This window comes from Cnephaeus nilssonii, assembly GCF_951640355.1.
Source record: "Cnephaeus nilssonii genome assembly, chromosome: 5".
NCBI lineage: Eukaryota > Metazoa > Chordata > Mammalia > Chiroptera > Vespertilionidae > Cnephaeus > Cnephaeus nilssonii.
Genome location: NC_137076.1, coordinates 89,041,480 through 89,056,914, shown reverse-complemented (window position 1 = coordinate 89,056,914; position 15,435 = coordinate 89,041,480). Strand labels below are relative to the sequence as shown.

Here is a 15,435-nt window from a genome sequence, read left to right as displayed (position 1 = left end):
GTATTATCAGCCTCATTTAATGGGACAAGGGATGCCAACTGCCCATGATATCCCTGGAATCACAGACCACACATATTTGTAAATGCAAAAGCAATGGTTTCCTCTATTGGGCAGCAGCTGCCCTTACAGCATCAGCTTTAGAAAAGTGTATGTTGGGGAAGAGGGTTTTCTATTTAGATATTCTTCTATGTGGAACAGTCCCAGACAGAACAAAATAGAACTTTGCAGTAATTTTATCCAATCATTGGTTCTGCCACTTATTTCCTATGGGATCTTAGGCCCAGAATTTAGGGCTGGTCTGTGGGTAAGTTGTCATGTAGGTCAGGATGACAGACAAACCCAGGCACCTGATATGGGTCCACCTCTCTTTGTTGGATCCTTGCTCCAGAACAGCTGCTGGTGGGTCCAATTCTTCAGCATCTATTTGCCACATTCACCCTGACAGCGCTCACAGCTCTGAAGGCTGCCTCTACCTCCCCTAGTACTGCAAGGGCCTACTTTGGGTCAGAAACTATGGATCTGGCCCTCTTGAGGGAAAACTTGGGCCAGAGGAATTGTCTCAAGGACAGAAGGACAAAGCATGCATGTTCTTACATTGTAGGTTGCAAATTGGCCACCCTGGGCCAAATTTTTCCACTGCTAAGTCTGTTTGGCCCCTCTGGCCCCCGCACAGTGTTTTAAAAAATAATTACTTGCCAATATCTAAACATTGTAAAATTCCATATAAAAGTCTGGATTTCCAGCATCTCTAAGGAAAAAAAAAAAGGAAAATATCTGGCAAACTGGGCCCACAACACTCTCACGTGGCACTAACTGGCTATGTCTAGACAGCAGTGGCCCCTACAAACAGCATGTTCCCTTTCCAACTCACCCAGTCCCCATCATCCCTGATTATATCCCCAACTCCAGACTGGGCATCGGCTGCCTCACATCAATGCATATGGGCTGTTGTAAAAAGGAAAAAGGGAAGGCACGTGTCTTCCCTGTGGTCCTCGTCACTCATTTATGTCTTGTACTTGGCCCTGCAGGCACCTGAGGTTGTCAACTATCTTAAATACATAGAGGAAGACCCTCACCCCACACCCTGCCTCTCCAGGATACATTGTGCCCCAATCGCAGATGTTAATGGAGGAACGGACTGAGCTCTACTAGTTCAGGCCCTTCATTGTCCGAGGGGGTTGGAGTAAAATGAAAACTGATAATACTCTCACTCTGCTTTTAAGTTAGTGATAAAAAAAAATTTTAATGAGAAAAATCATTCAAGGTACTTCAGGAGAGCAAGACTGGGTTAGTCTGAACTTGGGGTAACAAAACATGTTCATTCTCTTCCTTGACTGCTTGGAAAATAAGTTAAGCTCTTAGAGAGAAAGCCATAGGGGTGAAGAGGAGAATGAAGTGGCCAGCCCAGCAGATGTCCTGAGCCATCAAGAACTGCCAGGATCACCCCACCTTAGGTTAGGGCTGCTTGCCCACACCTCAAATGTAAGTGGCACAAAATGACTTTCAGCGAGGGTAGTAGCATCACTGGGGAAAGGGGCTTGAAGGGGGACAGAAAATCAGAATTTGGCTTTGACAAATGCAAGACAGAGGAAGAGGGACACCTTCCTCACAGGCCTTCATTCTGCTGCAGCTGGTGCCACATTAATGGCCTCTAGAGAGACATCGATCTTGAAACAGCCCAGATGTTTCTTGCCGCTGCTTAGGATATTCTGGATTCGGTAGTTTCCGGTACTGAGCCAGCTGGGCAGGTCCAGGTGGGGTATGTTGATAACACTCTTGGGCAGTGAGTATTTGCCCTGTGGAAATGCCAGAGGATCACAGGTCAGTGGGAGCCTACTGGATAGAACTCTCTCCTGGAGCCACCTCTAGGTGGCAACCAGGAACCATCCCTCCTCCCATTCTCCTAAGAGCCACAGAAGACTGGAGACTGCCATAGCACCGTAGAGCACTGCAGGTCACACCAGAGTTTCATAGATGAGTGAACTGAGGTTCCCAAGAGATAAGCAGCTCAGAATAGATCACACCAATTTACATCCACCCATAGACATCCAGATCTGCCGGAGAAAGAAGGCAAGGATCCTTCTCTCTAAACCCCATGTCTTTACTTCAGCCACAGGGATAATGCTCTCCCTCCCTGAGTACTCACTTCTTTGAAGGGACAGTGGCAGGGAAGCCCATAGGTGTGCAGGGGCTCTGGACAGGGCTCTCCAGGGGGAAGGAAAATGTCAAATACGTTACAGATGTCTTCATAGGTACAGCTACCGATTTGTTCCACACATGGGACTTTGACCCAGAAGCCAGCCATTTCCTTCTGCACAGTTAAGTCCACCTGGTGAAAAGATTTTGAAAAAGTGTCAGTTTCAAGGCAAACATACTAGTTCCTCTGCCTCTTTAAAAGGTCAGCATTTCATTTCAATCACACGGTTTTTAATTGCTTGGGATCTTTGGAGACATTCTGATCCAGAAATGACAAATTGCGGCACGCGCCCCAATATTATCCTTTCCTGTGCCCATGACAGACATGAATAATCAAATGTGACTTTCCCCCTTCACTGAACCACACAGTCTTAGCATTCTTTAGGTAGTCACCACCCATACCCATTGGTTGAAGCTGATACTTGAGTTGAAATGCATTTGTCATCCAACTGCTAATTGGCTAACTGTAGCATTGCTTCCTAGACTTTCTCAAAGTAACTACAAAAGGCAAATAAACTTATGAAAGGAACTTTAACCTCAGAGGGGATGACATACAGGACTGGAAAGAATTTTTACAAAATGCTCAGTGTCAACAAATGTGTGAGGAAAGCCAAATCTGCTGTTGCCGGTTAGAGGACAAACAGGTTGAAACACTTAGAGGCACATTGGCAACAGATATCAAGAGACCTAAAAAGTCTGTGTCTAGATGATCAGAAATGTAGGAAAAGGTGCATTTCAAGAATAATTTCTGCAAAGCTCTTTATAATAGCAAAAACTAAAAATAAAAACTACCCTGGAAACAAACTAAATATCCAACATTAGATTTAAGTAAACTATGACAGATCTACAACAGTATATTTCTGCCATTAAAAATGTTTTGGTAGATCTATGCCAAATGCCACAGAAAGAGGTATGGAAAATAATAGTATGATGTGAAAAGTAATAATAACGCATGTCATATAATCTCACAGTATAAAGATACATATATTTACAAATGCAGAAAAAAATTCTGACAGGATATGTAAGTAGCTAACAATGCCTATCTTGTGAGGAGATAGATTATAAGAGGACATTTATAAGGAGCACTGGTTATTTTCATATATATCCATTGAAATTAATATGTATGTTATATGTGATTATATGGGGGAATATTCCAAAATGTTAAAAGTGCTTACCTCTTATCATGAGGTAGAGAAATTTCAGATGATTTTGTTTACCCCCCCCATTTTGACCATTTGTGTTTTCTAAAGTTGACTACATATCTCTTGCTAATTGACGTGTTTGTTTTATAGTTAACTAGAAGCCCAGTGCACAAATTCGTGCACAGGTGGGGTCCAGCCAGGCCGGCACTAATCGGGGCCTGATCAGGGCCAGGCCAGCTAGGGGTAGGGGCCACAGGTGATTGGCCAGCGGGCCCCACCCCTGATTGGGGGGGCCGATTGGGGGTGGGGCCGGCCATGGGGAGGGGCTGTGGTCAGTGGGCCAGCAGGCCCCACCCCCAAATTGGGTGGGGGGGGGCTGAACAGGGATCAGTGGCTGTGAGAGGGGCTGTGGGAAGTTGGCCGGCCAGTCACACCCCCAATTGGTGGGGGGGGGGTACCATGGGGGGGGGGGTAGAGCTGGCTTGGGGAATGGCTGCAGGCTGATCAGGGTGGTGGGGGTCCATTGGGGGCAGGGCCAGCTGGGGGAGAGGCTGCAGGTGGTTGGCTGGCCGGCCCTGCCCCTGATGGGGTGGGAGGGATGATTTGGGGTGGAGCCGGGTAAGGGGAGGGGCTGCAGGAGATGGCTGGCCAGTCCTACCCCTTATTGGGGTAGGGGGGGCAATCAGGGGCGGGGCCAGCCAGGGGGAGGGGCTGCAGGCCGATTGGGGGGGGTGGGACTGGCTGGGTGGGAGGGGCTGCAGGAGGTTGGCTGGCCAGCCCCATCCTTGGATCGGGCCAGTTCACTGGCCACAGTAGGCATCATCGCAACTGGTCTGGTTGTTCCCGTTGCTATGGCGTTCTGGTCGCTGGCTTTTTATATAGAGAGAAGATAATGACACCATTACCAAAAACCAAATTGCCCAACCAGAGCTGTTGGACCACAGTGCATACTGTGCCATCCTGTCCGGGAGGCCGGAGCACTCCCTGCCAGGTGTGAGGAAATGAGCCATCCGTGCCCTCAGTGGGAAGCTGTTGGGGCTGACAGCAGATTCCTTCCAATCTCAAACATCATGGTACTGAGAGTCTACGAACCTGAGCACGAGTCTACAAACCAATGCCTCCTTTGCTGTTCTGGGATGCCAGGCCTCCAGGTATTCAGTTCCCTGAGCATAAGGCCCCCAGTGCCCTGTCAGCTGGCCCAGGGCACCTTCCCTCCAGCTCCTGACCGATCCCCCCCTCCCACCACCACTCACCTTCAGAGGAGAACTGAGGGGGACACTTGTGTGGGTCTCGGCACTCACAGTCACATTGCCAGGCTCTACAATGGGGTTAGGTTCCACATTTAGGCTTTTGATCAGCACAGGGTCCTTCCCACCGTCACAGTTCTCCCAGGAAAAGCTACTGATCCGGAATGCCTAGGGACAATCATGGCAGCAAGAAAAGAGAAAAGTTGACAAAAGGAACGCTCACAGGTCAGAAAAATCAACAGAGCAGGCCACTGAGGGTGTGACCCTGGGAGAGGTAGGACTGAAGTCAAAGACTCAAAAGACACAATTTCCCGAAAGCGTGCTAAACTATCAAATAAAGCACAGTATACCCGACCTTGAACTGGTTAATGCTAGAGGAGGAACTGAAACTCAGTGTTACGGATGCTCAAACAGGAGAACTAACTATATCTTCCTGTTCTGTTTGGAAGGTATGATTGGAAGGAATCTGATGTCAGCCCCAATAAATGATCTCCCACCTCCCTGCCCCCCACTCCTCTCTAGCCCGTCTTGGGATTTCCTTAGAGGGAAGCTCCTGGAGGATTTCCCTTTGCAGCCCGTGCCCAGGACTTGATTCCCAGTACACACCCGGCAGTCCCCCACCCCAGTCAAGGGCCAGGGACAACAGTAAATACAAAACACAATGGGAAACAAAACATCCAACACCCCGCCCTCCAAGGGGTATGCAGTTAACCCAGGAAGGGAATAGGACACACAGGAAAAGATCCCCAGTGAGCCACTTGTTGATAATCCCATTGAATGAATTAAGTTCCCCAGTCCTAACCAGTGCTTTCTTACTGCCTTCCCATTGCTCATGCCCTGTCCCCATCTGAGTCACCCTCCTCCCCTCTGCAGAGCCACTTCTCTTCTTCCTTCACATCCCCCAGAGGTCTCCTGATTCCACTATCTTGTCCAACTACACAGGACCACTGACTCCCTACTCCCAGGAACCCTGCTTGTCTCTGATCTTTCAAACTTCCTACACCATGCAGATTCTGCCCATCCACTTTCCCAGCCCCCTCTGAGAAATGTACACTATGCCTGCCACACACATCCCAACTTAAAAGGAAAACCTGCCAGTCCCAAGCTGATCCCCACCATCCACACACCTACAGCCGACTGGGCCAAAAAAGAACACTGAACCCAATCTGGTGACGGATTTTCTCTGCCTCTGATGTGGGAATTGAGATGGAGGCAAAGTCACTCTGAGGACTTTGGGCTTTGCATCGTTATTGGGTCATAGCTTTGGGATGGGGCCAGAACTCCGAGACCCATGACTAAGACAAAGGAACAAGAACTGAAGGTTTGTGGAAAAGGGAACAGACAGAGTCACCTACCCCCTTGCCACCCTTATCTAAACAGGCAGTGAAGGGCATGGCTTTAGAGTGAGATGTGGGGTAAATCAAGGCTTTGGTCAACAGACGTGGGTGGAAATCATAGCTCAGCCACCATATCATTTGGTTGTATAAGCCAGTTTCCTCTTTGGAGCCCCAATTTATACATCTTTTAAGTGGGGCATTTATATTTTCCTCTCAGGACTGTGGCAAGGGTGAGAGCATGTATGTAATGCTCATTACACAATGCCAGGCCCAAAGCATGAGCTGGCTCATTAAATGACACCCATCAGCCATCCCGGCCTCCACTTCTTGCCTCTAGTTCCATGAGATTCCTTATATACCTGGAATAAACCCTTTTACTTGAGCTTCTGGGAAGGAAACACTGTGCCATGACTAAGAAAGGCAGGACAGGGTCTGATTCATCCCTGTATTCCCCACAGCCCCTTACACAGGGTAGGAACCAATAAATGCATCCTTCAGCATTTGTTCCACAAATATGTATGGAGCAACGATCAGCATGCTGTGTTAATAGTGGTAAACAATTAGAAATGTCCCTGCCCTGTCTTAAGGAGCTTAGTCTAATGTACATAATACTCACTAAGATTTCTGAGTGCCATAGGGAAACAAAAGGTAAGGTGGAGAGTAACCAAGGACTTACTCCTTAAGCTGGACTCCTGCAGGATGAGGAGTCCACCGGGTAAGTAGAGAGGAAATATGTCCAGGCAGAGGGCACATGTGTGAAGACGGTGTGGTAGGAAGCACCTTAGCTGCTCTGGCACTACAAGAAAGCCAGGGGGCTAGGTGCCCTGGACAAGGACACAGAGGAGGTCGAAGGGGTGGCAGGGTCATTTCCCACAGGCCTTCGCAGGTCATAATCGGGTGACTGGATTTTCTGTAAGTGCAATGGACCCCATTGCAAGAGAATGCCATGCTCTAGTGTATGGTTGAGAACAGCGTAGAGAGGGACAAGGTGGAAGGGGGAGACCAGTTAGGAGGCCACCGTCAAATGAAAGGGAGCCTGGGATTAAGAGTTGAGCTGGAGGAGGACTAGCCGTTTTCTGGAACTACTTTCACAGTTTCGTAGGCAGCCCGATTGACACTGAGGACTGATCCCAGGCTGGAGGAAGTGGTCAGAGAAACCTGCTGGAGTTGAAAAACCCCTTCCCTCTCCTAAGTGACCCTTCCCCCAGGCCCTCAGAGAGGCGGAACAAGATGGTTTCCAGATGCCTGACTAGAGAGGCTTCCGTGGCAATGAATTCTGCAGCTGAGGCCAGCCTCATCTAGAAAAGGAGGTATGATGGATTAGCAATGCCCACCAAGGGCCAGGCCCGGCACCAGATATTTGCCATCCCAACACGCGGGAAGAGGCAACGTGGGGCAACATAGGGCAGAGGGGAAAGGCACAGCTCTGAAGGCAGAAATGTGGGTACAAAGAAATGTGGGTACAAATCAGAGATGGGTTCAAATCAGATCCGAGCCACTCTCACTAGCTGAGACCATGGCCATTTCCTCACCTACCCAATGGGCATACTTATATCTTCTCGCAGGGCTCCTGAGAAAGGAGACGTTTATATACTGAGAGTACAGATCACAGCTCTTCACATTTGTCCAGCCCATGAAAACACTAGACTGAAAAAGGACTGCAGAGCAGAGGAGACTGGGGAGACGTGATAACAAATGCAAAGTGGCATCTGGACTGAATCCTGAAACACAGAGAGGCCATTCATGGAAAAGCTGGTGAAATCCAAATAAAAAGCCTAGTGTTTCGTCAAGTAACAATGTTGGCTTCTCAGTTTTGACAAGTGGACCACGGTCAGTAAGATGTTAACACTCAGGGAATCTGAGTAAGGAGCATGTGGGATCTCTGTTCTGTCTGTGCAACTTCTCTGCAGCTCTGAAATTACTTCCCCCAAAAAGGTTATTAGGGGGGGGGAAGCGCATGGCTTAACATATTATGGATGCCCAAACACTACCCAACAGCCTTCATCTGGCCTGAGAGCTCAGGGTCAGGGCGTTGAATCACATGAGCCAGAGAAGTGCTTGATGATGGCATATAAGGATCAAAAGTGCCACTTGCTGTGTAATCTTAGGTGAGTCCCCTACGTTTCTCTATGGGCCTGAGTGAGGTAAGTGAACTTTATGATGTCTCAAGGCCTCTCCAAAATTGCCAATCTAAGACTTTCTGGAATGGCATCCATAGCCAAGACATATAGAATGGGGACTTAGGCAAGCTCGAGCCTTAGCCGAACTCCACCTCATAGCGGTCAGACCTGGAGCCAAGAGAAACATGATCAAGCTACGTTCGTGGACAAACTGAATCCTCTGGAAGATCCTAGCTCCTTTACTCAATAGGCAAAACAGACTCCTTGCCCCTGTGCCAGGGTGAGGCTGAGTCCAATGGCTTATATCCCTGTAAGATTTTAGAGCAGCAATTTTCAACCGGTGTGCCGCAAGAGGCAAACTGGTATGTCGCAAGAATTTTTAAAACGTGCAATACCTGACGGTTTAGTCAGGGGCACTGACCTCTTTTCCCTTAGATTGTCAAATTAAAAAATGACAACAGCACGGCTGGTATGGCTCAATGGTTGCATGTTGACCTATAAACCAGATTCGATTCCCAGTCAGGGCACATGCCTGGGTTGTGGGCTCGATCCCCAATGGGGGACGTGCAGGAGGCAGCCAATCAGTGATTCTCTCTCATCATTGATGGTTCTATCTCTCTCCCTCTCCCTTCCTCTCTGAAATCAATAAAAATATAAAAAACAATGACAACAGTCAATACAACATTAGCCATCTGGTGTGAATGAATCAAAATTAAACCTATTTTTTTTGTCGGATCAGCAAAAAATATATATTTTGGTGAGCCGCAGAATTTTAGTAATTAGTTTGTGTGCCATGAGATGAAAATGGTTGAAAATCACTGTATTAGAGCAATTCCTTCAACCCACAATTCATAAGAAAGGCAGGGTGGCACATCATGCCCATTTAACAGATGAAGAGACTAAGGCTCAAGGAGCCCAAAGGCCATGCCCATGGATTAGAGACAAAGATAGGATCAATAGCCAAGCCTCCCAGCTCTCAGTCCTATCCCACTTTCCCCTATAACCCTGGTCAGCAAACTGCGGCTCGCGAGCCACGTGTGGCTCTTTGGCCCCTTGAGTGTGGCTCTTCCACAAAATACCAGGGCCTGGGCGAGTCTGTTTTGAACAAGTGGCGTTAGAAGAAGTTTAAGTTTAAAAAATTTGGCTCTCAAAAGAAACTTCAATCGTCGTACTGTTGATATTTGGCTCTGTTGACTAATGAGTTTGCCGACCACTGCCCTATACCACATGGTTTCTCGCTCTCAGACAAGTATTTCCAAGGTGGGTGGAAAGAGGGGATCTAGGCTGGGCCTTTCTCTTTGCTGCCAGAGATAGTATCTTGCCTGCAGCTAGGCAGCAAAGAGGCCATGAAACTAGGCCTCGGTAGGTCTCAGAATGACAGAACTTCCCTTTCCCCAGGGTCTGGAGCTTGGGGCGAGTAAGAAGGAAAGAGCAAGCTTGGAGGTCAGAGCCTCTCCATGGCTCACAACCAGAGCAGGGCTGGATCTTTGTCACCAGAGGAACAAGGCTGGACCTTCTGGCTTGGAGGGCCTCTCCAACCACCCAGCCAGCCACATGGGGAAAAGGTGGGCAGGTAAACAGGGCCGGGACTAAGGAACAGTACCTTAGTCTTCCAGTTCTGCACATTTTTACTCAGACGGTTGGAAAGAGGGCAGGAGAGTACAGAAGTGAATGAGCCTAAACTTTACTTAGGAAGACGTCTGGAGCTGAGCAAGGCCGTACAGACCTCCCTCACTGTACAGGCGGGTACAGGGCTCCCCAGGATGCGCCACTTTGGCATGTTTCCCGCATACATAAGTATGTAACTAAATTTGCTTATTTTCTCTTGTTCATCTGCCTCATGTCAATTTGAGTATTAGACCAGCAGACAGAACCTAGAAGGGTAGAGGAGAGCTGTTTCATCTCCCACACAGGGAAACAAACCCTTGGAAAGAAAAGGACCCACTCAAAGTTCCACAGTTAGTGACTTTGGGCGGCTCTGCTGCAGAGAAGGAATTCCAGAGACGGAATAGCTTACCCCATCTTCCATCCCAACCCGTTGGGCCAGGATAATGGAAACAGCCTCCCAGAAGAGCAGCACTCACCTGTTTCATTGGAACCTTTGCAAGGGCCTCGTGGCCAGCGAGAAGCAAGCCCAGGGAGATCAGGAGCGGAGCCCGAATCAGGGACATCATTGCAAAAGGTGGGCTCCCGGGAAGGTAACTGCGAGGTCTGGGGCCGCGGCGACGCCTTTAAATGCCAGTCGGCGTTGGTTGTGCAAAGCTTGTATTGTTATGCAAAGCGAAGCGCGGCGATTTCCAGAAGCGCCCCAACCCGTCGGGATCTGGGATTTCAAGGCCTTGAGGAGAAGCAGATCTTTCCCCAATATGCACCTCAGAGGTTCCTCCTTGCGCCCCTTTCAGCGGCGTGGGCGTCAAGCCCCGCGTTCCGAGGGGCGAAGGCGCAGTCGGAAGAGGAAAGGGGCGGGGCTGAGTGCGGGGTGGGGCGGGGCCGAAGCGCGAGGGAGGGGCGGGGCTGTGGTGTCTGCACTGACGCTGTGCGGATCTGCGCAGGAAGGACATTTGTTTTTCATCAGACAAGATTTTGTTAAGCTACTACATTTTGTAGGTGAGGTTTGCTTTTTAAAGAAGCAATAGGGGTGTTAACTAGATTGTAAACCCCACAAGGGATGAGACTATGACTTTTAGTTACTGATGTGTGTACCCAGTGCCTGACACATAATAGACAATCTTAGTTGAAAAAATAAATTATGAATAGAATTTGAAACTTACCCAATCATCTTTTTAAACATTTTTTTTTAATTTTGGGATTAATTTTAGATTTACAGAAAAATCGCAAAAAATAGTTCCGAGCTCTCTCTGTTTCCCCCATTGTTAACAATAAGATGGAGTATTTTAAGCCAGCCAATAAGTCTGCTTACCTGAATGTGTTCTGCAGAAATTTAGAGAAAGCTGGCAATAGTAAAGCCATGTTACGAGCCTTAAAGACATTGAAGTCATTAAGGTCCCTGAATATGGCTGTAAGAAGAAAAGAAAAAAAAAAGATGGAGTATTTTTATAAAGACTACGAAACTGGCATTAGTACGTTATTGTTAACTAAGATCCAGACTTTACCTGATCTTTTAATATGCTTTTGTTTATATATATATATATATATATATATATATATATATATATATATACTAAATATATTTTATTGATTTTTTACAGAGAGGAAGGGAGAGGGACAGAAGTTAGAAACATCGATGAGAGAGAAACGTTGATCAGCTGCCTCCTGCACCCTCCCCACTGGGTATGTGCCCGCAACCAAGGTACATACTCTTGACTGGAATCGAACCTGGGACCCTTGAGTCCGCAGGCCGACACTCTGAGCCAAACCAGTCAGGGCTGTTTAAATATATTTTTATTGACTTAAGAGAGAGAGGAAGGGAGAGGAATAGAGAGATAGAAACATCAATGAGAGAGAGACATCTCCTGCAAGCCCTGGAACGGGGATCGAGCCAGCAACTGGGTCATGTGCCCCAACCGGGAATAGAACCAGGGACCTCTTAGTTCATGGGTTGACACTCAACCACTGAGCAACACCGTCTGGGTCTTAAAATGCTTTTTAAATTGCACATCTTTCTCCCAATCTGACAAATCCTTCATTCTCTGATCCAGCACAACCTCCTCATTATACACAAGTGCAATTTGAGGCCCCATGAAGAAGAGGACTTGCCCAAGTCACACAGCAGAAGTGAAATTAGAACTCACTTCCCCGGAGGCTGATCCCACAGTACTATGAGAGATGTCCATGTGTCTGTGCTCCTTGGTGAATGTGTGGGTGGTGGGTGGGGGAACTGAATGCCAACGCTGGTATCATTGGGGCCTCATTGGGAAAGAGGAAGGGACTGCCAGCCTCCTTTCCAGCATCATCCTTTCTCCATCTTTGCACCTGCCAAGGCCTCTCCACCCCATTACCCACTTCCTCCTGACTCCTAAATACTCCACTCTCTCAGCCTCAGGCACACTCCTTCACACAAGAAGTCAATTATCTTGGGCAGTAAGTGGTTAACACTTCTTTTACTGCCCAAGCAACCTTGGATGATCTTTCAAAGAGTGAGTGCATTCCTTGGAGATTAGAGTATTGACATGCCCATCTGAAGGGTTTTTGGGGAGATTCTGGGAGTCTACAGACAGTGACTGAAAACCAATGCCATAACCGCCATTTCCATGGTGGAAGGGAGAGTGAACAGTGGCTTGTTCAAAGATTAAAACAATAATAATAATAATAATAATAATAATAATAATAATAATAAATAATAATAAGACTACCTTTCAGTATTAAGCTCATTCAACAAATATTTATAGATCCAACAGTTGAACCAGATAAAGACCTTGTTCCTACTCCCACTAGGGTCCATTGAAGAAGAGCAATCAGCAAGTAAAGAAATAAACAAGATATTATCTAAGAGGAATAATACCAGAAGACAAGAAATCAGATTAAATTACTTCAAAGTGCAGTGGGTTTCTTTCTTGCATCCCATAAGAATCCTCTGAGGAGGTGGATTCTGGCCATCCTTGGGAGAAATGAGAAACATTAGGGGTAAGAGCCAATGTGAAATTTAAACATGGTCAAGCCCATCAGGCCCCTGTTCCCAGCCAGGGCTGCACCCTGCAGTCCTCTGGCGAGCTTTTAAAAATCCCAATGCTCAGTTTACCCTCCAGACCAGTTACATCTAAATCTCTGGAGGTGGGACACAGCATTGGTTTTATTTTGTTTTGTTTTGTTTTTAATCCCAGGGGATTAAAATGTACAGCCACAGTTGACATCCACCTGGCATTCAATAGGTGCACACATATGTAAAAATGACTATTATTAAAACAAGGCTCTTGTCTTTAAAGAACCCACATTTTAGGAGTGATGGGTTGGAAATGTGGAAATTGTTGTCACTCTAATGTTCATCATCATGTGTTTCCTGGAGGACTAATGGGGTCTGGGTCCTGGAATGACATGGCCCAGAATGACCTAGCAGCCATGCCTGTGTGGGGTAGGGGTGAAAATTGTGGGGACAGGGCATGTATCTAAAGGCTGGTGTGGTGAGTGCCTTGAATGTAATGAGGAGTGATTATCACCTCAAATGCATATGAATCAGACAAGTAGGTCCGATGTAGCAGTCACAGACAAACAACTGTGGAGAAGGAACTTTCCTCTACTTCCTAGGTTCTCTTGGCTGGTCTAATGATCAAATACACATGAGATGGATTAGCAAGAGAAAATGAACGAATTTAATTACAAACCTATAAGTTTTTCTCTCTTGAGCCGTGACCAGCACAGCTAGAGAGCAGACAAGTCCTGAGTAGGGGTGACGGGGGATTGAGAAAAAGAAAGAGACAGACACAGAAACAGTAGGGAAAGCTTGGACCAGGTGGGACGCTGCCCTCAGATGGAGAGACAGTGACCCAGAGCTGGTACAGCACGTTTATTATATACAGCATGATACCAGGAAGTTTTACTAGAGTTTAAGACAAAGGAAATTATGTGAAGTCATGGTTAAAGATCAAGCTGCAATTCTTCATTCTTGTGGCTTCTTTGTAATTGTCACTCCTGGCTGAGCCAGATAATTGCGCCCGTTCCTGGCACCTGGCTGAACTTAGATAATTAAACCCACTCCCTGGCACCTGAGCTAAAGGTCAGGCTGACAACATACCTGCCTCTGGCAAGGTATGTTTCCAGGACATGGCTCTGCCAACACCACTGGACTCAGCTGACAATCAGCTCATGCGCCTTCCCAGGCACTCTCTACACAAACCTATGTATGGGAACCCTCCCCCAATCCATGAGAGAGTCTGAGACCCCACATACATGAGAGGTTCTGAGACAGAAAAGGAATATGAGGAAAATATGACATCCTGAGCTAAGGATAGGTCAGGCACCTGAGTCTTCTGAGGGGAGGAAGGTCATTCACAGGATGCGAAGAGCAGATATTCAGTAATTAGGTGTCCTATAGATAGGTCATAAAAGGTTATTTCTGGCGATAATTCTTATTTTGGACAAGGCCCCAAATTTAAATTTTTTAGGGGAAAAGTGGAATTTTCTCATGAGCCCTAGGGTTTTCATTGCCTTCAAAAGAATTCACATGCAAAGTGGCACATCTTGGGGAGCCCTGTTCTGAACCCCTTCAAAGCTGATGGTGTAGACATAAGAACACTTGGTTACTAACTGGTCTCGGTGGGATTTCAACCCAAATATAGCCTGGACATCTGGTTTTAAATCTTGCATATTCTGCCCAGCTAGCTTGATCCATAGAACACCCTAGTAAGACTCTTAAATCTTGGCTATTCTTTTTATTATAGAGCAATTTTCAAAAGAGAGTGTTAAAATACAAAATTCAACGGAGTAAAGTTAAAGATCTAATGGCTTTATTAAGCAATTCATGAATTGGACAGCATCCCATCTAGCAACTGGAAGGACGCTGTGGAGTTGTACAAAATGACAGGTTTTTATAGGGAAAAGGGTCAGGCAAGGAACCCTTTACAAAAGGAAAGGATTATTTTTCAGACCAAGACATCTTCTGGGGGCAAGTGAACGGCCAGGGGTTTTAGGCAGATTGCCTCTTCTTTCTATGGGTGGAGAGGGCCCATGTGACAGGTTACTTTACTGGTTCCAGACTGACATTTTAAGATTATATTTCTAGGAAAGGTTGAAACAATGATTAGGTCAGGTACTAAATCTAGATTTGGTATCATGGTCTTTAGCATAAGTGATGCCATTTTGGGTCTGTGGTTTTCTCTTTAACAGAAGGCAAAATCATAACTCCTATTGATATAAAATGAACATACAATTAGAGAAGGCAAAGATTACTTTCCATTCTTATGAATTATCTGCAACTTCAGAGGCAATGAAAGGCATAGATAGAGCTCATCACAGAATCCGAACTAGGCATGTAGAAGAGTATGCTCTAGAAAATGAATAGTTTTCCATTGAAGGTGTTACCAAAAAAGAAACAATGGCCAAATGGAGTCACTTTTGCTCAGCCACATCACCAAGCCAAAACTTAATAACTAACCTAATTGTGGTTTCAGTCTCTCTCAAAAGTGAAATTTTAATGATCTGGAATTTCCTGCTCAATACTAGTGAAGTAATCTGCCTGACAAGACCTCGGCCTCCCTTTCCAACTCCCCCCCTCTCCTCCCCTCCGCACCCCCCCCCCCCCGCCTTCTCCCAAAGAAAGGTATCCTTGCCTGAAATAATCTACTCTTTTAACTTCCTAGTCCCACTCGCTTTCTGCCTATAAAAACCTTCCATTCTGTACAACCCTTCAGAAGCACTCTTCTAGTTGCTAAATAGGATGCTGCCATATTCATGAATCACTTAATAAAGCCAATTAGACCTTCAAACTTACTCGGTTGAA

At 46.7% G+C, this 15,435-nt stretch overlaps 1 protein-coding gene across 1 annotated transcript; it reads right to left on the bottom strand.

The window, feature by feature from the left end:
- Positions 1-1,151: 1,151 nt before the first annotated feature.
- On the bottom strand, positions 1,152-10,496 carry GM2A (ganglioside GM2 activator). The gene is made up of 4 exons (XM_079772724.1): positions 10,127-10,496; positions 4,592-4,753; positions 2,147-2,329; positions 1,152-1,796 (listed from the first exon to the last, which is right to left on the bottom strand). The coding sequence occupies exons 1-4, from the start codon at positions 10,214-10,216 to the stop codon at positions 1,617-1,619; spliced, it is 615 nt and encodes a 204-aa protein (XP_079628850.1). The 5' UTR covers positions 10,217-10,496; the 3' UTR covers positions 1,152-1,616.
- Positions 10,497-15,435: the final 4,939 nt, after the last annotated feature.

Bases quoted from the DNA above. Each gene is read 5' to 3' on its own strand.
- GM2A (XM_079772724.1), bottom strand. From the start codon at position 10,216: ATGATGTCCCTGATTCGGGCTCCGCTCCTGATCTCCCTGGGCTTGCTT. The intron at 2,330-4,591 runs GTGAGTGGTGGT...TCTTTTCACCAG, and splicing joins CCCTCAGTTCTCCTCTGAAG to GTGGACTTAACTGTGCAGAA. The intron at 1,797-2,146 runs GTGAGTACTCAG...GCATTTCCACAG, and splicing joins GCCACTGTCCCTTCAAAGAA to GGCAAATACTCACTGCCCAA.